The 25,415-nt window shown below is 48.1% G+C and overlaps 2 protein-coding genes across 2 annotated transcripts in view; one reads left to right on the forward strand and one right to left on the reverse strand.

The window, feature by feature from the left end:
- Positions 1–24,595, reverse strand: part of sema3aa (sema domain, immunoglobulin domain (Ig), short basic domain, secreted, (semaphorin) 3Aa) — a 28,465-nt gene extending 3,870 nt beyond the window's left edge. Inside the window, exons 1-15 of the mRNA XM_084482719.1 lie at positions 24,428–24,595; positions 22,000–22,062; positions 17,621–17,740; positions 15,969–16,059; positions 15,642–15,761; positions 11,954–12,096; positions 11,378–11,492; positions 10,865–10,934; positions 7,513–7,657; positions 6,044–6,263; positions 5,596–5,687; positions 5,127–5,168; positions 4,743–4,900; positions 2,095–2,162; positions 1,556–1,701 (exon numbers count right to left, since the gene is read on the reverse strand). Coding sequence (XP_084338845.1) covers positions 1,556–1,701; positions 2,095–2,162; positions 4,743–4,900; positions 5,127–5,168; positions 5,596–5,687; positions 6,044–6,263; positions 7,513–7,657; positions 10,865–10,934; positions 11,378–11,492; positions 11,954–12,096; positions 15,642–15,761; positions 15,969–16,059; positions 17,621–17,740; positions 22,000–22,062; positions 24,428–24,586 — 1,752 coding nt within the window. The 5' untranslated portion in view covers positions 24,587–24,595. The remainder of the gene's footprint in view (positions 1–1,555; positions 1,702–2,094; positions 2,163–4,742; positions 4,901–5,126; positions 5,169–5,595; positions 5,688–6,043; positions 6,264–7,512; positions 7,658–10,864; positions 10,935–11,377; positions 11,493–11,953; positions 12,097–15,641; positions 15,762–15,968; positions 16,060–17,620; positions 17,741–21,999; positions 22,063–24,427) is intronic.
- On the forward strand, positions 19,206–20,072 carry LOC311363237 (uncharacterized protein; the record flags this gene model as incomplete). The annotated part of the gene is made up of 2 exons (XM_084483211.1): positions 19,206–19,556; positions 19,806–20,072. The coding sequence occupies 2 exons, from the start codon at positions 19,206–19,208 to the stop codon at positions 20,070–20,072; spliced, it is 618 nt and encodes a 205-aa protein (XP_084339337.1).
- Positions 24,596–25,415: the final 820 nt, after the last annotated feature.

The raw sequence follows: 25,415 nt of genomic DNA on the forward strand, positions 1-25,415 counted from the left end.
CCTAACCCTAACCCTCTAACCCTAACCCTCTAACTCTAACCCTGTAACCCTAACCCTCTAACCCTAACCCCCCCCCCCTATGCTTTTGCCACCAAGCCACTACACACAACAACAAGCATCAACAGGAGATACATCAAGACAGGGCACAGTACAACATCAACTACAGCAGGAGGGTTAGGGTTATCTGAGGGTTGGGTTAGGGTTATGTGAGGGTGTGAGTAGGAGATGTATCCCGTCTTTACCCCAGGGTTTCCTAATTGTAATGTGGAGGGTCGATGTCAATATTCACAGCTTGATGTTTACTTTAGTCTCTCTTTCCCTCGCACACGTTCATCATCTTCTCTCATTTCTCGTATTTTTTCTCTTTTCTGTCGCCGGACGTGGAGGTCGAAGGTCAATGACAACATTCCCACCCTAGTGTTCAGTCTTCACCTCTCCTCTTCTCTCTCTCCCCTCCAGATCAGGGAGATAAGGTCAGGAGATGACGGACACCACAGAGGAAAGGTGTTCCCCTTTCCCCTTGCGTCTCTAATTATCGTTCTCTGCACTAATCTTATTAACGTGTCTGCCGGGGAAAGCGATACGTCCCAGAAGGATGTGTGCTTATCTACACGTTTGTTGTCATAGCTGTAATGTGTGTCCATACGGACGTGCAGCAAACGGTTATCTGTATGTCGAGCCGGAGGGTAAAGTCTGTTTGTTCAATAATAAGACATTATTTTATTACACGCGGGACTACAATCTGTCTCTTTCTGCAATCTGTCAGTTAGCGTCTACAGAGATTCTGTCGACTGTTTATGGTCAAATGTTTATGGTCAAATAAAACATGAATTAAATGACAGCTTTTTCATTGGCATAACCCATTTCCCCCCTGTCATATTATGCTATAATATAATGACGATTTATGATTAAATATGCTCTTTTTCTTTTTTAAGCACCATCACCACAGGCATATAATCAGACAAAGTTGAATGATTGTGACCCATAGTCTGAGTGTGGGAGGGGGGCGGGCGTAAGAGCAGCCAAAAGTAACATTGGCGGCCGAGGCTGAGAGAAGGTCATGAGTTTTATCACTTATCCAGTCTCCAAAAACAACTTCACTTCCTGTCTCTTACTTCCTATAAGCTGTGTATGTCAGTTAGCAGTCCCCAGAGCAAGAAGTAGAACAACATGAGAAGAATAACATATGGATTTCTCTGGAGAAAACAAAAGGAAAAAGCAATATCTGAAACTGAAATCCCTCTATCGTATGCCCCTCACTCTCTCTCGCCTCTTGCCACTAAACCGCCACTAAACCGCGGCTAAACTGCAGCTAAACCCTTGTAACCCAAGTGGATATAGCTCCCCAGAAGTCCCGCCTCCCTCCGAGGCGTGGCCGGAAGTCCCGCCCTCCCTCTGGCCAATTATCTGGCGGATAATGCTAATTTGGAACATTCCGTTGTGGGAGTTCTGTCATGAGAGGAGAACGTCAGAGTGGTGAGTTGAGGCCCTGATGTGTACGATAGCAGCACCGGGTCGTGATTGGTGGACGGTGCTGCCCGGGGGCGGGACCCACCTCCAGCTTGCGCTCCTCATTGGGCCGCTGCAGCTGCCAGTAGATGAGCGCCCGCTGGGACTTGGAGCTGCACTCCAGGAACATGCTGCTGTTCTCCACCCCGTACACGCTGCGGTCCTCCACCGAGCCCAGCCCGTCCGCCTCGTCTACACACACACAAGCGTGCAGGATCATACACACACACACACACACACACACACACACACACACGTGCACGCATGCACACGCACACGCACACGCACACGCACATGCACACATGCAGGAACACACGCACACACACACACATACACACACACAGACACATGCAGGAACAAACCCACACAAGCACACACACACACACACACACACACACACACAACATGCAAATCACACACACACACACACACACACACACACACAGATGCAGAAACATACAAAAACCATACACACACAAACACACATACAAAAACAAATCCATTAAGTAGGGTACATGGTAGATAAACAGTAAAAACAAACTGAAGTGTCTTTTTGTTGATAGTGCAGACAGCCGGGATCTGTACCGTGATGCTGGAGGTCCGAGCACTGGGAGAGGGGGTCTCCGTTCCTGATATCCTGCCGCCGGGTTCGCCTGTGGAGACAGAGCCAGGCACAGAGACATGTTTATGGGATGCATGTGGTTGTATACGTCTATCAGGAACCAGAGCCATGGCATGGGGAGTGTGTGACACATATTGTTTCTTTAGGAACCCCACACCAATGCTTATACTATACATACACACTATGTCCTCACACACGCTGAATAACTAGAGGATACAACATAGCCTACTTATACAACGACAAACTAGTTTGTTAAGCATGCATGTTCAGAAGGGATAATCACATCACTACTCAAAGACACAAAGATACACAAAATTACACTTGATGAAAGCACACAGATTATATTCTAAAATAAAAGTACACACGGTTTGCGTGCCCCCCTAATGTAGCTTTTATGCTGCTCAATTTCACCACTAGGGGGCAATGTTCCCTCAGCCTATTCTGAATACCAAACGAGCGGATTCAGTGCGATGGGAGACTGTTTATTCAACCGTCGGCTCCATTGTTAACATCACATGGGCTGAGAGAAGAACGGCCAAGTATCATGGAGCGGTGCATGGAAAATATAACCCCGCGGTTAAACGCATAACTCGCTTATACCGAGCCGTCCTTAATGAAACACATCGTAGGCCGACTGTACGGTGCAGTTTAACGCACTGTACTGCGCCGTGCGGCGGTGAGAGTCCGCCTGTAAAACACTCCTGCTGCGTGGCCTTTCGGACATGAAAGCGCAGCCATGTCATTGCGTTTATTTTTAAACCTTGATAGTGAGGCATTATTTCTTTACAGCCTAACATTATTGGTCAGCGCTGAGCTCCGAGACGCCTCAGATCTGTCAGCTCATCGCCGTGTGGGGATCGTGTCTGACACGCGGTGTTAAAGGGAAATGTCCCAATAAAAAACAGCAAGAGGTGATGAATATACTGTAGTGTGGGGGACTTGGAGGGAGGAAGGAAGGAAGGAGAGAATCAATGGAAGAAAGAATAATCAAAAGAAGAAAGAAAATAATAAAATGCAACAGGGAGAATTTAATTGTATAAATTACATTACTTTCTTCGTGTACATGAGTACCAACGCAACACGTCAATATTCATCACATATCTCCCTTCTTCTCTCACCGCCTTCAGAAAATTAGCAAAATCACCACTTTCTGCTTTCATTTCATAAACTTCACACACATGGACACGGACACACACACACACACACACACACACACACACACACACACACACACACACACACACACACACACACACACACACTTGCAGCCCTCCTACGTAGATTAAGCTAACATTCCTGTGCTTGGCTAGCCGAGCACGTGTGGCGCCCAGTAACTGGTTCCCACTCAGAGAGAGAGAGAGAGAGAGAGAGAGAGAGAGAGAGAGAGAGAGAGAGAGCGACAGAGACAGAGACAAAGAGAAGAGAGAGAGCAGAGAGAAAGAGAGGTAGAGAGAGAGAAAAGAGAGAGAAGAGAGAGCGAAAAAGAGGAAAGAGAGAGAGTAGAGAAAATATTTGGAGTGGAACACCGAAGCGGGGGCCCTAACCATGGGGTGTGCCACCTCCTCTGGCCCCACCCAGACCCGCTACACCCACTGGCCTACTTCTGATGGTGTGAGAAGCTATGCATGGCTGCCATGTAAAGGGTGTAGCGGACCTCTGGGTGTGTAGGTTGCGTGTGTTTACGTGCGCATGTGTGTTTGCGTGTGTGTGTGTGTGTGTGTGTGTGTGTGTGTGTGTGTCCCACTGGATTCAGTGAAGGGTAATTTGAGGGTGTGTTAGTTCGTACCTCCGAGCTGCTGCATTAGGCGGTCAGACGGCTGCGAGCTGGCTGTTTGGTGTGTGTGTGTGTATGTGTGTGTACGTGCATGTTACTGTATGTGTGTGAGTGTGTGTGTGTGTGTACGTGTGTCTGAAGGCTGATCTGTATATCTTTCTTTTTTTGGAATCCAGGTTATAGTAGTCCATGCATGTGTCCATGCATGAATGTGTGTGCGTCTACGTCGATGTGTGTACTGAATGTGAGTTGTGTGTCCATCATGTATGTATGTGTGTGTATCTCGATGTGTGTACTGTATGTGAGTTGTGTGTCCATGCATGTATGTACTGTATGTGCGTGCATGTGTACCCCTTCCTTTGTATGGTTGTGTACACGTCCTTGCCAAAAGTGTAACTCCAGTAGATGAAAGGTTACAAAGACAAAGTTCACGCTGACGGGACCCAGTGGTTAGGATGTGTGCATGTGAAGGGTGTGAGGGTGTGTGCGCGCGTGCGTGTGTGTCTGTGCGTGTGTGTGTGTGTGTGTGCTAAGGGTGTGTGTGTGTGTGTGTGTGTGTGTGTGAGTGTGGGTGAGTGTGTGGCGTCAGAGGAGAGAGCGGTTTCCACCACGGGCTGGCCGGGCGCCATTAAGCAAGGCACCTCCTACTCCCTTGTTGTCGCTCCACGGTGGTCGAAAACTGTTTCCCTTTTTAGACGTGTGCTGCGGTGTGAAGGGGCGGGGGGGGGGGGCGGCAGGTGGGGGAAGAAACAGAAACAGAGCCGGGGCCTCGACCCCGTGACCCTGCGTTTCCCTCCATCAACAGCAGAAGACGGCGGGGCGTGGGCGCGCTCCTACCTCTTGGCGGTGGGGAAGTAGCGGGAGCACTCGGTGCCGTCCCAGGCGCAGTAGGGGTCCCGCGCCAGGCAGCACTCAGCGCACGCCTTCCCGTACACCTCGCAGCGGTGCAGCGGCATCTGGGAGACTCCCAGCGTGGAGCCCAGGTACAGCTGTTGCTGTAGGGGGGAAAGAGCCGCAGCGGACGGGTGAGAAACAGAGGGGGAGAAAATAACTGCTTTGTGTGGTTAGCTTCACGGCTCCTGAGGGTTTCATTGTTGTCTGAGCCAGCGTACCGAAGCGCTGCCTAGTTTAGGGTTTGTTTTGATGTAGCTGGATCAGTCGGGCTCAGCCTGACAGATTGCTGGAGGATTTGGAGATGTGTGTGTGTGAGTGTTTCCTTACCTGTTTGGTGGACAGCTCCATGGCAGTGATGGGCGTCGGCTCCTGAACAAAAAGAAAAGCCTTCGGTTTTAGAATCAGTGGTTCAAGAGGTCAGCTCCACTGTCGAGCATGACTTTGACTTATGAAAACATATCAAGTTCTTATTGATGTTGTTCTAGGAAACAGGATATTGACATTTCTTGGATTCCAGCAAGTGCTGTCCTGTTGTGATATGATGTTATCGTTGTTTCTTCCAGGTCTGGAAGGCTGCATCGCAGCGAAATTAAGTTGCCTAAAATATTGTGATTTTGACAATATCAGCTGGATCCACAATCAACTACAAACCAAGACAAAGCTAGTGGTCATAACAATTCACATTAATGTTAGATTAAGCAGTCTGTTACAGTTTGTTACAACAACAAACACAGAACAGAGAACCGTTCTTTTTGTAGGTGTAGTAAACTACAGCTCCCGCGTGTGTGTGTCCTACCCGGAACACGGTCATCTCCTCCAGCACCACCTCCTCCAGGTCGTGCCAGCTCTCTCTGGGGATGGTCACCACCTTCAGCACCGTGCCCATGTCTGAGCAGGGAACACAACGCATTAAACATGTGGAAACACATAGAATATCATCCAGTGTACTTTACACTATCGCCATCCCTGCATTTAATAATACAGATAACTGAAGAGAATATATTTTCTTATATTTGAGATTATCTTGATTATGTGTTTTATGTAATTCCAGTCAAAAATGTATCGCACACACATTCATGATCTACAACTTAAATTGTCTTTTTTATGTGCTAGACAATCGTGCAAACAGTAAAAAACGAAACCGTTTATAATTGTGAGCTTCTGTTTATCATTCTCTCCCCAGACAGCCAGGTGTCTTTCAGGCGTCCTGGTGTTACTGGGTCGTCACGGCGACGGGCTCGTACCCGTGCCGATGAACATGACGTCGTACTGGCCGTCCTCGGCCTCCACGCGGTCCACCACCAGCTGGGAGAACTGGTAGTCCACGTCGGTGCGCACCACGATGGGCCGGCCCCCCAGCGGGTGCACAGGGTTGTACATGGCCGGGTGCCCCCGCGCAAACGTGATCACGTCATCGGGGAGGTCCTTGGTCGAGTCGAAGCCGCCGAACGTCTTACTGGGGCACTGGGGAGCAATCAAGCACAAATGTAGTGCAAATATAGCACAAATCTACTACAAATGTAGTATAAATCAAGCACAAATGTAGCTCAAATGTAGCTCAAATATATTACTAATGTGACTCAAATGGGTTACAAATGTAGTATAAATCAAGCTCAAATGTAGTACGAATGTAGCACAAATGTACTATAAATGTAGCACAAATGTAGTACAAATGTAGTACAAATGTAGCTCAAATGTAGTACAAATGTAATATAGATCAAGCACAAATGTAGTACAAATAGCAAACAAATTAGTAGCTTAAATGTACTACACATGTATTATTAATGTAAATAAAATTAATTAAAATGTCCATTAAATGTACTACAAATGTATTACAAATGTCCATCAAACTACAAATGTATTACAAATGTAGCACAAATGAAGCTTAAATATAGTACAAATGTAGCACAAATGTAGTGCAAATGTAACACACATGTAGTACAAATGTAGTATAAATCAAGCACAAATTCCTCAAATGCAAATTTGAGGCAGACCGCAATGGTGGTATGGACTCGCCTGTGCTTTTCAATGCTGTATGAATGTCTGCATAAAAACCAGGCACAGCATGTCGTCATGCCGATTAATTATGATGAATTAATAATTTCTTGCTCTTTAGGATTTGCGCCAGCGAGCTAACCATCATGATACACTTTAATAATCCGCTCCCTCCCTCTCCACTTCGACCAGCTCTGAGTATATCAGTCCCTCTCATACATGGACGGTTCTACTGGCCAGAACTCAAAAGAACCAGATGCTGTTTGGCTGTAAACTATTGGTATTTATAGCTTGTCATTCAGATGAAAGGTCCTGGCATCAAAGAGGCCTCCCCACTGTCTTCAGCCTACCTGAGCGCATTCCTGGGAAAAACTATTTATCTTGCATCTTGTATCTTACTCGACCTCTCTTTTCTGTTATATTCTTTATCGGAATCCGACCAACAGCGCTTTTAAACTTAAGGTTAAAGCTGCACTACCTTTGTTTCCTGTGAGCAGCCTCTAGTGGTCATTTCAGATGATCACTTACTCTCTTTTTCAAAAGTGGATCACAATTAAACGACTTAAAGACACTGGTTTCCTGAATGGACTGATTCGTGGCTTGACCTGTTTATAATTCTTAAGGAACTTTCTAGCCCAGATCTTTTTGTATGGAGTTAGCAGCAGAAAACTTGAAGCGTTTGATAAAATAAAACAATTAAACTTGTGTGTGAACTCACGGTGCCGGGGCGGGGATAGGGCACCCTGCCCTGGAAGGGCACCCACTGGTAGGTGGGGCCGTCACGGTGGGCGTAGGGCCCCAGGAAGACCCTCCGGATGTCTGCCATGTTGTACATGCACACCGCAGAACCCTTGAAGATGTTGCTGAGGAACGGAGAGAGAGAGAGAGAATGACGGCGGGAAACAAAGCAAGATAGAATTACAGAAACAATGTCAGAATTCGAGAGAAATAAGGTAGGAACGAATTAGAGAGAGAAAGTAAGGAAGAAAGAAAGTGAGTACAAAAGTAAGAATGGGAGAAAGAAAGTAACAAAGAGAAAGACGAGACAAGAGCCGAGATATGATTCAGTGCAGATCTTGTTGTGCTTGAGTGGAGTGCGGATAAGACCTCCTTCCCTCCTCTGAGAGACAACAAACGGATCTCTGGGCCGGAGAAGAGAACGGCAGACAGGAGAGGCTGCGATCATTTAACTCCTAAACGTCGGGTCGGAGCTTCTCTCTGATTGCTCTCAGGCCCCAGAGAGGAGAGGAATGCAGGCCATGCTCGTCCAACAGAACGGTGATCTCTCGCTGCAGCGCATGTTCAAACCCACTCTGACTGCTTTTTGGTGAGCGTTTTTTTGCAGGGCCTTGGTTACGGGGGGGGGGTTCAGCCCAGGAACCAGATGGACAGGTTGTCCAAACTGGGCTCCAATCAATGAGATAGAGGGGGGAATTTGTCTTCTCAGAAGACAAGACAAATTCCAGTTGGGACACACAACCGAGTAACCAAACGGTATCCACTCAGGTCCAATCCACATGAGCATGATTTTTGGTCTCCATGGAGATGATGTATCACAGTGTTTATTTGGATTACTAGAATTTCACTAGCATTAACTAGCATTAGCCAGCATTAACTAGCATTAGCTTTTATGGCTAAATAGCACAATCAAGATATTTTGTGGTTTGCTTTTCTTCTGAGAAAAAAACATATATAATCGTCCCTATTCTTTTAAAACAGCTGATAGTGATTTATATATTTTTTACCATTGTACTCGAATAATGAGATGGAGGTCCCTTGTATTCATACATCATGTTATTGTACATATCGAGTACACATTCAGTACTCAGAGCAGCCTTTTCCTTTGTGTTGCCGTGTTGGGCCCCAGACAAAAGCATTAGAAAGCAGTGATGTGGGCGACAGGCAAACAACACGCGCTGATCAGCCAGCCGCGGAAGATGAATGGATTAGCATTTGTAAAGGTTAATCACAGAGAAATTCAATTAAACAACGGGGCATTAAAACGGCACTCCAATATCTACGAAGGGCACACTTTTCAGATTTGGATGGACAAACAGGAGTGGACAGATGGGGCGTGGGCGAGAGGGAGAGACAGAGACATAGAGAGAGAGAAAGAGAAAGAGAGAGAGAGAGACAGAGATAGTGACAGATAGAGAGAGAAAGGACACAGCAGAGGGAAAGAGAGAGGGAGAGAGAGGGAGAGAGAGAGAGAGAGAGAGAGAGAGAGAGAGAGACACAGAGAGAGCGATAAGAGAGAAAGGACACAGCAGAGGGAAAGAGAGAGGGAGCGAGAGGGAGAGAGAGAGACAGGAAGAGAGAGAGAGGGAGAGAGAGGGAGAGAGAGAGAGACAGGAAGAGAGCGATGCAGGCCTGCACACATTCAATCAATCATACCTAACATGTGCATCTGCTAAGACAGGAACATGCGTAAGCACCAAGCGTGCACCGCTGATACAGGACGGTATCCATGCTATTCACACACACACACACACACACATACACACACACTCACACACGCACACACACACACTTTATTTCAGCCCAATCAAACATGGATCTGTGGATGGGCTGATATGCGTCTCATTAGGCAGTGATATTAAAGCGGCTGCGTCTGAATCCCGGCTCTATTCATCTCTGAAAACCGGCCACTTAGAAAACCAATTAAAACACTCAGATTCCTCAGAGTCCTATAATTGAATATTCAAGCATGGGTGGTGGTGCATGTGTGTGTGTGTGTGCTCAACGGCGTGTGTGTCTGTGTGTGTGCGCTGACTGCAATGCATGTGTGTGCGTTCAAGTGTGCCTGTGTATTTGCTCAGCAGCTTATTTGTGTGTGTGTGTGTGTGTGTGTGTGTGTGTGTGTGTGTGTGTGTGTGTGTGTGTGTGTGTGTGTGTGTGCTCGCATGCATGCGTGCTTCTGTGTCGTTGTGTGCACGCACGCATGCATGTGTGTAGTCCACATGTGAGTGTCGTCCACATGTGTGTGTCGTCCAGAACAAACAGCCAACAAAGGGAGCCCATGTGAACCGCCTGCAGGCGGAGGAGAGTGTGGTGCTGACGCTGAACCTGCTGCCGGTCCACGTTAGCGCGTGGCGCCCCATCCGCCACTGTTATCCTTAGCCCTGATTGATGTTCAATTGTTCTTCTTTAGCTGTGCCGCACCACACAAATACACACACACACACACACACACACTCAGTCGCAACCAAAACGCAAACGCGACATAACGTTAAGCGCCACGCCGCCATCTGCTCCGTCTCGACTCACTTCTCTCGGCCGCTGGCATCGTGCTTTTTACCCTCTATCCTCTCGCAGCGGACGAGAGAGCAGGGCTATCATCTTACCTACATCTACACACACACACACTCATGCAGAAACACACACAAGAGCGCACACACGCATAGACGCAAGCACACACACAGACGCATGCACGCATGCATGCACACACGAAAGCACACACTATTCCAAATTCAGTTTTCCCTCTTAACTGCTCTTCAGATTCCATCGAGTACAAGTGACAGGTAGCAGGGAACCAGGGAGTTGGCTGGGGGTGGGGGTGGGGGAGGGAGGGGGGGAGGGGGCGGAAAGCATTTTCCAAATCGGTGGGACTAGACGCTGGGAGAGGACCCGGGGCCCAGCAGAGCCACTGTAAGGTATCTGTAAGTAGATTAGACCATGCAGAGTGATGTCTGGGAATGTTACTAAACCGCGACGGCACGCCTGGCAGGCCGCGTTTGTCCAGGTAATGGACGACGTATCGGGGTAACGCAACGGATAAAGGGGTGGAGCCAGGGAGAAGAGAAACCATTCAAGGGGATTCAAGGGAGAACGGAGCATGAATGGGTTACGCTTTTTCCAAAGATGAGTAAACTGTTCAGGATGGCCAGCGTCTTGAATATACATCTGCAGATCGCCTAGCAACAAGGCCACCTCAGAGGCAAGGGGGGGGGCGAGGGAGTGAGGGAGTTCCCTCTGAGTCCCCTTCTGATGCTCTCATTGGAGGGGCTGATGGATTCACCTGGAGAGGGATGAGAAGGTGAGGGAGAGATGGGGGGGGGCTCGGTGGTTACCTGGAGGTGGTGAACACGGCGTAGATGACCGGGTTCTTGGGGTCCTTGGAGCTCATCAGGAACACGTCCTCTGAAGAGAAGGAAGAGGGACACGACTATCGGTCACATCTCTCTCTCCTCAGAGGTTTGATTTACAAGGCGTACGTTATCCACATCATCTGTTGAGTTATCGTTTTCAAGTGGCTTGGGTCATCCTTTTTAGGAATAGCAGTTTTTGTAGGTCCTATTGGGACCATTTATAAGTGACTTTTGATGAGAGCGATAATAAAACAATCGTGAGGCCGACACACACACACACACACACACACACACACACACACACACACAGACTAGGAATACAGATGACGTACGTTGAAACATTTTAGTTAAGTGTGCATTTTATTGTTTTAGCTGTACTTGCATGTTCTGTTTTAGCCCTGTGAAGCACTTTCTTGAATGTCAGGCACTTTATTAATAAAAGTACCGGTATTATTGTTATTATTATGAGTACATGCTAACAGAATGCTAACTCACGTAGCTCGTCAAAGTGTGTGTCGATGCCGTTGGCTCCGGGGACGGAGCACATGAGCCGAGCTTTGAGGAAGGTGGTCCACTTGTTCACCAGGCTCCTGTGGCCCCCCATGTCGTTCTGAAGGACACACACACAGACACACGCACACACACCAAACACATGCACACACAGATGTACACAGACACATACACAGAAAGAGGTGCAATAAATAAAACATTTGGGTTGAATTAAATGTATTATGTGTATGTGTCTGTGTCTGCATGCGTGCGTGCGTGCATATGTGTGTGTGTGTGTGTGTGTGTGTGTGTGTGTGTGTGTGTGTCTGTGTGTTTGTGTGTGTGTCTGTGTGTTTGTGTGTGTGTGTGTGTGTGTGTGTGTGTGTGTGTGTGTGTGTGTTTGTGTGTGTGTGTGTGTGTGTGTGTGTGTGTGTGTGTGTGTGTGTGTGTGTGTGTGTGTGTGTGTGTGTGTCTGCGTGCGTGTGTGCGCGTGTGTGTGTGTGTCTGTGTGTGTGCGTGCGTGCGTGTGTGCGTGCGCGTGTGTGTGTGTGTGTGTGTGTGAGCCAGGGCATGTGTTGTTACCTTACACAGTTGTCCTATCCGGGCGATGGTGGCCTTGCCCGTGTGCTCCCCGTCCATCGCGTTCTCCTTGAAGAACAGGAAGATCTTATCGTCCTCCGGATTATCACTCTCTGGCACCAGGTTCACACCGACAAACCGGGGGTCTGCCGTGCACACGCACACACACAGACACACACAAACACACAGACACACACACACGCACACAAACAGAAAATGAATCATGACGCTCCTCAAATATGCATCATAAAAAGTGCATTGTGGCGATTGAAGACACTGCAAAGAACACACATACACACACACACACACAAACACACACAGCCAGGGACCTGGACAATAGAGCTGTGTGAGAAGCGGGCCTCTGACACCCACTCACACAAATCACCGTGATATTCCGTTGTCACGGCGGCGGCGCAGCGGTCGTGCTCTTTACACCGCTGCTTACACCATCTCACTCCACTCAGAGCCCCCCCACCACCCTACTCTCCTAACCCCCCCACTACTCCTCATACCCCCAACCCCACGCTCCCTCCAATCCACTCTCATAACCCCCCCCCCCCCACTCCTCTCTCCTCTCCAGCCCCACCCTAATAACCCTGAACCCCACTTTCATAACCTCCCCTCCTCCCCCCCCCCTCCCCCCCTCCAGACCACATCCTCACAAATACACATGGCTTCGATCGCACTGCCCACTGCCAGACCCCCACCCCAGCCCAATCTCTCTCCGGCTTCTTGAGGGGCTTTAGCGTTTGGAGCTGTTCTGGGGTTCCTCTCGGTGGGGGGGGGGAGGGGGTGGCGGGTTCTTGGGATCCGACCCGACGCCTTAAACTGGGATATCCAGGGGGCTCCGGGGGCTTCATGGGCGTTAAGGGGAATGGCGGTGGCGCTCACTAGAAAGGACCGCTGGCTGTCACGCGTAAAACGAGCCTGTGTCCGAGGGCTTAAGGGGGCGAGAAAGAGAGAGAGAGGGAGAGAGAGAGGGAGAGAGAGAGAGAGAGCGGGAGAGAGAGGGAGAGAGTGTGAGGGAGAGAGTGTGAGGGAGAAAGAGAGAGAGCACAAGAGAGAGAGAGAGATACAGCTACAAGTGGGGCCATGTTACACCTCTGCGGCCGTCCCTGGGATATTGAGTAGCTGTGAAAGCGAGCGCAGGGCTGAGCGGGGAGTGGATTTATACGCGCTGTGTGCGATGCCGGACCCTCTGGTATATGAGTTATGTGTTGCAATGTTGCGTATGCACACACACACGCACACACACACATACACCCCCCCCCCACACACACACACACACAATAAAGAATGAGCACTCACCTACACACACACTAGGAATTACGAATAGGCACACACATGCACATACACATACACACACTCACAGAATTAAGAACGAGCACATACACACACATACAAACACACACACACACACAATAAAGAAAGAGTGCGTACACACACACACAAACACAAAAACACTCACACTCTCGCACCCGTACACTTCACAGCCCCACCGAGTGTTCGTTGGCTCGCGGCGAGCGGGGGGAACGGAGCCGGTGCCAACATGGACGCTGAGGTCGTTCGACTCATTTCATTTAATTATTCCCCACAAAGAGCTGCTTTATTCAATTATTCAGTCCTCCGCAGACCCATGTCCAAACCTCCATGTCAAAGACTGGACGTGAGAGGAGGAGGAGAACGTGAATAAATGGCGTGGAATCACGCCTCGGCCGGCCAACGCAGAAGGATGGAATTTCTCAAGCCTGAAATCATTGTTGGACGCGTTACATTTTCTCTCTCCTCGTCGTACAAATCAAACTTAAATTCATATTTATAGTCTGATCAAAAGACAAACTTGTATCTGGGTGAAAGGGGGTGCTTCCCTTTCTATCAGGGATCTGTCAGAAAGTGATTGGCTAAACCAAACTCAGCCAGTAGTAGTAAACTGTAAGAGGTGTCTGTAAGGAACGTTTCCCGCAGACAATGGGTTGAGGAGAAGTGTAGCAGTGTAGCAATAGATTTGATAAGATTATCTTCTTAACCTCCATCTTGACACTCGCAAATGAGTTTATCTTTAGAAGAATAACTCTGTGACAAAACAGGAATCACTTTGGTACTCTGGCCCCCTGTGCTGTGCAGCGCCCCCCCCCCCCCCCCCCCCCCCCAGCAGTATGGCCGTAGCATCGCCAAACTTCTGAATCCGCCATCACTCTTCAGTGGAACATCTCTGTAATGAAACAGGAAACAGGGCGGAGCTCCGGCCCGTGCAGTTCCTGGTTTCCGGGCCCCTGCTCTGTGCTATAGTTCAGCTACAACAGAAGAGCAGGAGGGCTGGAGCCCAGATGAACCCTCTCCACATCAACATGAGCTATTGAGAGGATCATTCTGGAGTTCCTCCTGTGTCACCAGTAAGACCCTTGTAGCCCTGTTGATAAAAAGCCTCCGATAATATTCCCATGCTGGTAATCCAGGCAATTACAATCCCCTCTTTGTGGAGGGTTTGTCGGATTCGGGGGGTTTCGTGGGATTTCGTTGGGCAGGGGGCAGACGGAGGTCTGTGAAGTATTTGGTTGAATGCGGCCAAGAGATAGATGGGGATTAAGGTGTAAACAATACCCTTTGCTTTGTGAGATAGCGCTTTATGGATATGTCCTAACCATCAGCACTGTGTGTGTGTTTGTGTGTGTCTGTGTGTGCATGTGGGTGTGTGCATGCGTCTATGTGTGTGTGCGTGCGTGCCTGCGTGTGTGCGTGCACGTGCATGCCTGCGTGTGTGTGTGTGCTTGTGAGTGCGTGTGCATGTGGGTGTATGTATGCGTCTATGTGTGAGTGCATGTGGTTGTGTGTATGCGTCTGTGTGTGTGTGTGTGTGTGTGTATGTGTGTGTGTGTGTGTACCCGTGCGTGCGTGTGTGTCTGCAAGGAGAAGGGGTTCTGGAACCGTATGGGAATTCGACTCCGCCACAGGAGAAACAGCTGAGGTGGGATTAGTGCTGTGGGAACGCGAGGGTCGAGGAGAGGGGATGGCACGGCTTTACGCAGGGGGGGGGGGGTTCAAACTGACCCATTGTAGCTCCCTTTAGTCATCCACCCCCCCCACCCCCTCACCCTCACCCCCCTTGGTGCCGACAGATACTCAGCCAGACTGAAGAGCCACTACCCCCCCCCCCCCCCCCCCCCCCACCGCCCTCCACTCCAGAGCTAATCTCTTCAGCCCGGGCCAATCCCATGATGGCTTTGTTGAAGAGGAGCTCCTCCGATACGACGCCCCCCCCTCCACACATGAATGCCGATGACCGGTGATGTCCGGGGAGGGCCGGTGAAATGGCCGGCAGAAGGTTTTAAATGACCACCGTACCGCAGAGTACGGGACAAGAGAGAGCTCAGTGCCGGGCTCTCTCGTTCTTTCTGCCAATTGCAGAGTAAATCACTTTGCTTGGGCAGTTATTGTGCATTCATGAGTTGAGTATGGTCAGTAATGATCCAGGCTGCTTTAAGAGTTGGTTAAGTGACCAAAAGTATTGTTTCACTAAGAACACAACTATTTTTTTCTTGACCAAACTATTATAAAACACTCTCTTTTTCGAACAACAACCTAATAAAGGAAATACAATGTTTGCTGAGCATGCCATTCCAAATGACAGTTTTCTGAAGATCCATCCATTTGTCTTAACATCTGTGCCAGTCAGTCTTTATCCTCAATTTACCGTTCAGCCATCTTGAGTCATGCTGCTCCGTTCTGATTGGGTGTTGGTCTCCAAGTGTACGGAAGATAGCGAAGTCTCTTCCCATGAAGTCAGCCGACGTGCCCGAGTACAGCTCTCCATCTGCCAATCAGAACACGCCTTTAGTCACAAGCCAACTAATCACAGGAGTCATTTCTGGGGGTGATTTGTGAATCTTATCGAATCGAAATTGACTTGCATCTAATATAATCAATACTATTATAATTAAAACTGTTTGAATTTAAATCAAAATTGAACGAATCTAATCTACCAGCCAACCAATCAGGGCGTCCCATAGAGCGAACTCACCAATCATCAGCGAGGACGAGAGCATCTTGGGGTCGTAGGGGCTTTTCCCGCGGCCGTTCTCGAAATGCGACGCTAGGCGGAAGACGTTGTCCTGGCGACGGCAGGAGGGTGAGGAGGAGAGGGTGAGGAGAGGGTGAGGAGGAGAGGGGGAGGAGGTGAGGGTTAAACACAAGAGGCTCTGGGGGCCAAGTTAGGAAATACTCTGTTTCAAATGACATCTTGTCCGTGTTTTTAGAACGCTGCATTGGGATACATTTACTATGTCTGGGCATTCTTCGAAAGCCTCAAAGTCTCTTAAATTTCAGTTTAGTGGTTTTTAAATGATGTGTCGGTAGACTCTCAGGCCTCCTTCTGAAACCCAGCCTCCTGATTTGCTGAGCTTGTCTTTGTTTCGCTGTGTGTTGCACAAATAGTCAAACTGATGTGCTGTTTTGGGTAATTTGACAGATAGTGAGTGCTTTATAAGCTTTTTATATTATATGTATAAAGTGGCACTAAAGAATTGATGGCCTGTTCGTATGAAAACCCTATTTTACGGTCAGAATCTGGACATGTTTTGCAACATTTGTGCGTAGAGAAGAGTAACCAGCAGTTACAAGGTAAGAATGAACCGCAGCCGACAGCGAAGGGAGGGAAACACAACCTGGTGAAGGTATCAGCCGACCACGACTCTCTGAGGAGGTCAAAGGTTAGAGGAAAATGCCAAACAAAGAGAGGATGAAATTCACTCCTGCTGCTTTTCTGAATCAGTGATTGACAGCAGGATTCCAGACTGGGGCGATCGCACGCAGGGAGCTCCACACAGCCAGGGAGCAGGGGCGTGCACACACTTTCCCCCCCCGCTCATTGTTTGATCGCTGAGCCCCCGCTGCTAACGTTGACAAGATGTGGAGAAAAACTGAAATCGAGATGACCTATTCAACCGAGTGTGCGCCAAGGAGCAGAGGTTTCACACACACTGGTGGGTGTCTGAAGGAGGCACAATGGCTTTCTCTAAAGTATTTTTCCACCTTTCACACAAAAGAAATGTAATAAAAATGTCAGCGGACTGAGGGGATTGTTGGGTGGGTGTGCTGGACAGAGAGGGAAACGCTGGGCAGTCCTGCCTGTTGGACCTGCAGTGCATGCTGGGAATATCATGGACATTTTTCTCTTCTTTTTACTTTTTGGTGATTCATTAATTGCAGGTAGTTGCAAGGTAAGTTTGGTACATTGATTAACCATCAATTATCGTTGGTTGATACAGTTCTAAGCATTAAGTGACAGTAAATGAACAGTTAACTAATGCTCTAGGTATCATTTACTAATGGTGTTCATGTTAACTAAGGTATTCCTTTATACAGATTGTGTCTCATTGTGCCTTTATATATATAATACCCAGCATCATCAAATAACACATCCATGCTCCAGTTATCACATCCCCAGCTGAAGTAAATTAAATATATAAAGAGTTTTGAGAATGTAATTATTTTTAGGAGTCATTTTATTAGTCATTTAATTATTTAATGACTGACTTTAAGTAATTTAATTAGTCATTAAAAGTTATTTTAGGTTTCAAAATGTGTCTATGGGGGGCCTCTGTGTGTCACAAGCCCTATGTGTGCGTGTGTGTGCGTGTGCGTGTGCGTGTCTGTGTGAGGTGGGGGTCGTACCTCTGCTCTCTTGCCCATCTCCAGGTAGGAGCAGATGGGGTGGAACGCACCGGTGCCACAGACGTACAGGTGGGTGTGGTTGAATGGCTGGAGCACCCTGACGTAGTTAGAGCACTCTTTCTGGAAGAGAGGAATTACAATATCAGTATAACAACAAAAACTACTTCTGAGACAGAGTTTCAGATGGATTTGGATTGATAATAACCACAGGATCTTTCCAGTGGTTTGTGTGCTTTAAGTTGCATATGTGATTAAACATCAATTTTCCAAATGCAAAGATGAGATATTTCTGGGCAATTATTGAAACTAAACTAAAGTTTAATTATTTAAGATAAGAGTCTTAAGAGTCATAAGAGTGCACTACACATACACACTATACATATCCTATACTATAACCGCATAGAATTCATAAATCCAAATCAGGAATGCTTCTGTTGTTCCCTGTTTGGAACGGTCTAGGAGTTACAGTCGGTCAGGGAGTCGCTCATCAAGCATAGTCTGTCCAGGGACACATCCTCGTTCTCCAATTATAATCAATGTTATCTGCTTTAAACCAAAGCGAGCTGTGAGTGTGTTGATCACTGACCTAACACAGAGAACTGGTTCATGATTAGTGTGGCCATGAACTCGTTAGTTTAGGACGGATGCGGTTGGCGTATTAGGCAGGAGTTTTATTAATTATGGAAGCAAGCTCAGTTTCCCCCGAACAAGTCGGCCGACTTTTCCCACAGGGATCCAGAAAGACACACGCATCCGCATATTCTACATTCACTTAATTTATGGTTCACTCCCCCACACATGCTCACACACTCACACACATACACACACACACGAACAGATGCAGAACATATTTCCTACATACGTCTTCATCCTGTGAATTAAAACGAAACATCTGTATCAACAGTAGGTGAATGATCTTTCTTATTTGGCCAATAAATCTCCCAACCGCTTTACAACAAGCAGTTAGACAAGGCTCCCGTCCTTTGGAGAGGGAATCGGATATGACGGACAGCTTAATGCAGGGTGGGGGTCACACTTTCCAGTCCCACCCAAAATCCACGCCTGGATCCCCCCCCCTCCCGATACTGGCAATTGTGAAGCCGTCTGGTCTAACTCTGGCTTAAAATGACTTTTTTTGTTTCCTTATTTTGTTTTCAGTGTTTGGATTTGAGATTGTCCTCAGGAGTCTCCTCCCGGTCGCTATGGTGAATAATTGTATTATAGTATAACACAGTGGTTTCTAAGCAGTGTTTGACAAATGTCAATATTTGAACACTTTTGTTATCCAAGACGATGGCAAAAGGCCCACAGTGAGCCACAGCGGCCGCAGGCCGGTCACCGTGAACTGGGGAACCGCCACTGAACCAAACCTCAACCCCATCACCGGCCGTGTGTAAGGACTCTGCCATGCGACGTCTTTCCTACCTTTGAGAAGAGAGATGGACCAATGGTGTGGATCAATCGGGAAAGTATCACTATCATTATCTCCGTAACTTCAAGTGAAATCCTAACTCCACCTCGAGTGGCACCACACCTCCACCTCCACCTCCATGTCAACTGTGTTTAGATATAGCGGTGGCGGTTCATGTTAGACTCATTAGCAGAGTCCTGCCTGAAGGTCAACCCCACCTTCTACACCATGACCACATCCACCTCCACCACCACCACCACCACTAACCCCACCATCACTAACCCCACCACCACCACTAACCCCACCACCACCACCACTAACCCCACCACCACCACCACTAACCCCACCACCACCACCACTAACCCCACCACCCCCTCTAACCCCACCACCACTAACCCCACCACCACCACCACTAACCCCACCACCACTAACCCCACCACCACCACTAACCCCACCACCACCACCACTAACCCCACCACCACTAACCCCACCATCACTAACCCCACCACCACCACCACTAACCCCACCACCACTAACCCCACCACCACCACTAACCCCACCATCACTAACCCCACCACCACCACTAACCCCACCATCACTAACCCCACCATCACTAACCCCACCACCACCACCACTAACCCCACCACCACTAACCCCACCACCACCACTAACCCCACCACCACTAACCCCACCACCACCACTAACCCCACCATCACTAACCCCACCACCACCACTAACCCCACCATCACTAACCCCACCATCACTAACCCCACCACCACCACTAACCCCACCACCACCACCACTAACCCCACCACCACCACCACCACTAACCCCACCACCATCACTAACCCCACCACCACCACCACCACCACTAACCCCACCACCACTAACCCCACCATCACTAACCCCACCACCACCGCCACTAACCCCACCATCACTAACCCCACCACCACCGCCACTAACCCCACCACCACTAACCCCACCATCACTAACCCCACCACCACCACCACCACCACAACCAAATCCACATCCACCTCCTGAGACCCAAGCTCCCAGACTGGATTCTGTCTGTTGTATATAGCCCGTATCCTCTCTACATATTCTACCCATTGTACTTTCCCTCAGTGCTGCAGGTCCTGTACATCTCCATCGTGTATTTATGATGTAATTTCATCTTGTGTAAGTATAACATGGTGAAGGTCTATAATAGTCAATGTTATCCAGGTCGCTTGCAGCTGGTAAGTCCTGCAATGAACCCCTGTGTGCACATGTCCTGAAGTCTGCTGTATGTAAATGTACGGCCTGGCCAGGGCCTACATAGGCAGGCCGGCCTACTGGCTCACTCTGACACATGAGAGCCAGCGTCTCGACCAAACCTCCTACTGTGATAAGGAGCTGGCTAGACCTCCAGGAGAAGTCTGGCGGGCGTTTCTAATTATTCTTTTAATTCATGGATGACAGAAGACCAGGAGAGTCATCAAAAATCCATTATATTGAGAATGACGTTTTTATTATTATTTTACTTAACGCATACCATGAATGGAAACGGGTGGGTGGGTGGGGTTAGGGGAGGGGGGGTTAGGGGAGGGGGGGGGTGTTAAGGGTGGATTCAGAGCCTGTAGAGTAGACGAGGATCAGATCATCTCGCCGGGAGCACAGAATACTTTAATAACAGCCTAATCAAGGCCGACTCGCCTGCTTGGCTTCGCCTCATTGTCAAAAGTAAACATTTTCCACACGCAAATGCTTCATCACTGTGTTTTTATGTGTGTGTGTGTGTGTGTGTGTGTGTGTGTGTGTGTGCATGTTGGAGCTGCCAAAACACATTGCTTTTCTGCAGTGTCAGACGGAGGTTGTCACTGAACGGGTGTCTGCAATTGTGGCTGACACGTGTGTGTGTGTGTGTGTGTGTGTGTGTGTGTGTGTGTGTGTTTTTGTGTGTGTGTTGGGCCATGTTTGTGTGTTTACGCGTGGGCGCTGTTTTTTTGTGTATGTGTGGATAAGGTTAGGGTTTGTATTGTAAGTATCTGGTCCATGTGTACGTATGTGTGTGTGTGTGTGTGTGTGTCTGTGTGTGTGTGGTACCTTTTACAGCCAAAAGCAATCGCTCTTGTAAGCAATTTTTCAAATTCTCAATAACCACCATGTGTGTTATTTCTATGTATGTATGTGTGTGTGTGTGTGTGTGTGTGTGTGTGTGTGTGTGTGTGTGTGTGTGTGTGTGCGTGTGTGTGTGTGTGTGTGTGTGTGTACTTCTGGATGTGTGTGTGCCTGCACATTGGTTAGACAGGGAGTTGGACCACTGTGCCCCCTGTGTAATGCGTTGAGTAGCGTATGCATTCCATAGCCCTCCTCTCCTCCTACACGCTGAAGAGTCACCCAGCCGTGAAATTAGGACCAGATAGAACAAAGAGGAGGCCCTTTGCAAATAATAACCAAAAGATAGCGCACACGTGCAGACGCACACACACACAGACCCAAACTGCACACATGAAAGCACACACACACACACACACACACACACACACACACACACACACACACACACACACACACACACACACACACAGACTGAAACACACAAACACAGACTAACACACACACACATACACATGCTCATTGAATGTAAAAAACGCTTTCTAAGCTGTAGAAGAAGAGTTGTTCCCTCGTACACCAGTCCACACTACAGCCGTTCTCCAAAACCAACACTATAATACACGTCGTTATATAACTATATCTGTTATCATATCAATGCTGTATTACCACCTCCACCCAGATAGCAATTACCTCCCCTCTCTGGGGAGCCATTTTAAATCCCAATGAACCATTTCTTTTAATGATTCAAACTGGAACAGGGCAGAAAGGTCACGACCGGACCGTACCATCCAGCGGGGGGGTTTCTCCCTCATGTGCTTCAGTGCAGAGGAATGTAGCGACCCGAGCAGGTACCAGTGTGGCGGTTACTCACCACGTAGTCTTTTCCCGCCCATTTGCACTCGTCTTTTTTGGAGGATGTGGCTGGCCATGCGATCTGTGGATGGAGAGAGAGAGAGAGAGAGGGAGAGGGAGAGGGAGAGAGAGAGAGAGAGAGAGAGGGGGGGGGGGAGTTATGGGGAGGATAGGAGTGGTGGTATAGTCATATTGTTGTATGGAAAAGAAAAACTGAGTCAATGCGTGACTCAAAAGGAGAAAGAAGGAGAAACGGGAGAACAGAATGCAAACGCCGTTCCAGGGATATGAATCATATTATATCACAACTGCCAGTTTTCCAGATGTATTTCTCAAACTATGGAAAGATATAAGTCGATGTATATAACAGAAATATAATTGATATGTGCTGGATTTAAAGACGCCCATGAGAAGTGAAACGACAAAGCCTTTGTTACATTTCATATTAATAATAAAACTAGTATAAATGTTAATATGGCAAAGCAGGACATAGCAAAGTCCTCAGGTATTCAGGACAATATGTACAAAAAAATTCTAAAACGCCTCAAATAAAATTTAACAAGCAGAATTTTTAAAAAGAATGAAAGGAATGAAAGGAATGAACTAAACAAGTTCAGCCGTGGAAGTAATGTCAGTAATATGTCATGTTTATAATTTTCACACGTGCGCCAAAAGTGCAACGTCATGCTACGGGCATGGCTGTAACATGGGCTGGGCTGCATGTCTTAGCGGCACTCAGGACGTTAAGCTCGGAGGAGAAGGTTTAAATTAACACTTTAAAAATAGGAAGTCCCTGCGTCCGCCCGTTCTCAGATAACATCCACTCTCTAATGAGAGATGGCCGTCTAATGTCACTACGCAGGCCATCTGTCCTCCCTGGTGTCCTATCAATTATGAAAACACAAGTGTGTGCGTGTGTGTGTGTGTGTGTGTGTGTGTGTGTGTGTGTGTGTGTGTGTGCCCCTATGTGCAGATATTCATGCATGTGTGATTGCGTGTGTGTGTGTGTGTGTGTGTGTGTGTGTGTGTGTGTGTGTGTGCGTGTGTGCGGCATGTGTGTGTGTGTGTGTGTGTGTGTGTGTGTGCCCCTATGTGCAGATATTCATGTATGTGTGGTTGTGTGTGTGTGTGTGTGTGTGTGTGTGTGTGTGTGTGTGTGTGTGTGTGTGTGTGTGTGTGTGTGACATGTGTGTGTGTGTGTGTGTGTGTGTGTGTGTGTGTGTGTGTGCACTGGTGTGTGAGGCGGGCAATAACCAGGGGAGTTATTATACAGACACAGGGACAACTTTGTGGGGCAGATTTGAGCTGGATAGGGTTAGGGTTAGCTATGCAGGTGGGGTACATATCCGCTGTCAATCTCACGCATTATTTCATGTTGAGCCAAAAGACCTAAAACAATTAACCTCTGCTGTTTATCTCAGCATGTGCAGTCAAAGCATGCATGCATATAGGGGACAGTTCCTGGATCTAAAGTTTCCTTTACTCACATGCACGCACAGACACATGTGCCAACCATATGCATGCACGCACAAATGCACTTGCATACACTTACAGATGCACACACGCACAACCTCATGCATGAATATATGCACATAGGGAAACTTACACAGACGCACACACACAGACACACACAGACGGTAATCTCTAGTCGAGATCAGCTGTGTTCCTATCCTTCGCGGTTAGGCGCGTTTCAAGTTAATCATATTTGAATTCTTCAGCCACTGCATACCTACAGAACCCTTATCTCATTATGTCACAACATCATAAAATACTAAATGTTAAGTGAGGGGGGGGAGATAAATCTGTGCTCAAAGTCCAGCGACTGAGCCACTGAACCAGCCAACTGGAGGTATGGTTTCCACCACCTCCCTCTCTCTGATGGACCCTGATGGGTCCTTCCTTCTGTACCAGTGTGTCTGGGTCTGGGACCAGCATCAGATAAAAGAGAGAGGGAGATCGCTAACCTAGTCCAGGTGGAGCAATGGAATTATAAACAGCCTCGTCTGGACCAGCCCGAGACTGGGAGGGAGAGGGGGTAGTAATAGAGTCCAGAGGGAGACTGGAAGGAGGGGAGAGAGAGAGAGAGAGAGAGAGAGAGAGAGAGAGAGAGAGAGAGAGAGAGAGAGAGAGAGAGAGAGAGAGAGAGAGAGGGGGACTGCAAGGAGAGAAAAAGGAAGGAAGGAAGGAAAGAAGAAAAAGAAAGGGATGGAGTTGGGTTGGGGTTGCAGGGAGGGGAATAAAAGAAAAAGCTAAAAAGAATATCGAAATACAAATAAAAGTGTTAATAAGAGCTGGAGAGAGAAGAGGAAAAAGCAGGGAACTCCCCCAGCTGACGCCTTAACGTCTCCATCCAACTCCTTCTTCCCTCCAGCCGTACATCCTGCCGCTGGGCGTACCTGCGATGTGCCACTGTCCTCTGAGGGAAGACGTTGTGTTGTCCCACTCACCTGCTTGTGGTCCCTGTTGATGTTGACCAGGTCGAAGGAGAAGATGTGGTCCTCGGCGCCCACCAGCAGCCGCCCCCGCTCCTCGTCCATGAGGAAGGCGTCGTAGCTGGAGCTGTTGGCCAGTCCGTTGAAGGTCAGCAGGTTGCTGGACTCCAGCATCTCTGCGAGGGAGAGGAGGAGAACCGCTCAAACATGAGTGTTTCATCGGAGACGTGGAACTATGAGTCACCGATAAGACGGCGTTACCGGGAGCGGACAATGCAACACCTCGTAGATTAATGGTCCGTTTATAAACGAGGTGTTGCGTGGTTAGATGCTGAGTGCGAGCGTTTCGATGCTTGTACTATGATGACGGTTTGGATGTGTGGGTCCCGCTTTCAAAACACGTTGCATTACAAGAAACAACTTCATTATGGACATCTGAACAGGTGAATAAGAATGGTTAGTTTATTAGTTATTTGCAGCGTATTAGGAGCTAACATCAGGATTCGGAAGGAGAGTTTTCTTTACGTTAAAATCCATCATGTCCAAGGTGGATATTTCCATGCTATTTGTATAAATAGTACACATAAATTAAGTATGTAGATACAATTATGTGACGTAAATGAAGGTCAAAATGGCACAAGAACAAAAGGAAAACGCCAGTGAAAGACACAGATCTATACATACTGTATGTGCACATGTTCATGTCACTCAGCCGCTGCATAGCGTGGGACAGGTGAAGGAGAACACAGCATGATCCAATCAGAAAACACCGCTCTGACTCTTCAGCCATGTGATTGGTTGAATAATTCATAGAGGGTAATGCCTTGGGGCCGGGGGGCCCAGCATGTTTGTGCGAGCTTGCATATCAATGAGATGTACATACGAGTGTGTATGGAACCGTGTATGTGTGTGCGTGCGTGTGTTTGTATGTTTATGCGGCACCACAGATGTGGCATAACGGAATAAAATGCAGAATTTCATGGAGCGTTGAATGAACATCGTC

The sequence above is a fragment of the Micromesistius poutassou genome (assembly GCF_964030765.1).
Source record: "Micromesistius poutassou genome assembly, chromosome: 18".
Taxonomy (NCBI): domain Eukaryota; kingdom Metazoa; phylum Chordata; class Actinopteri; order Gadiformes; family Gadidae; genus Micromesistius; species Micromesistius poutassou.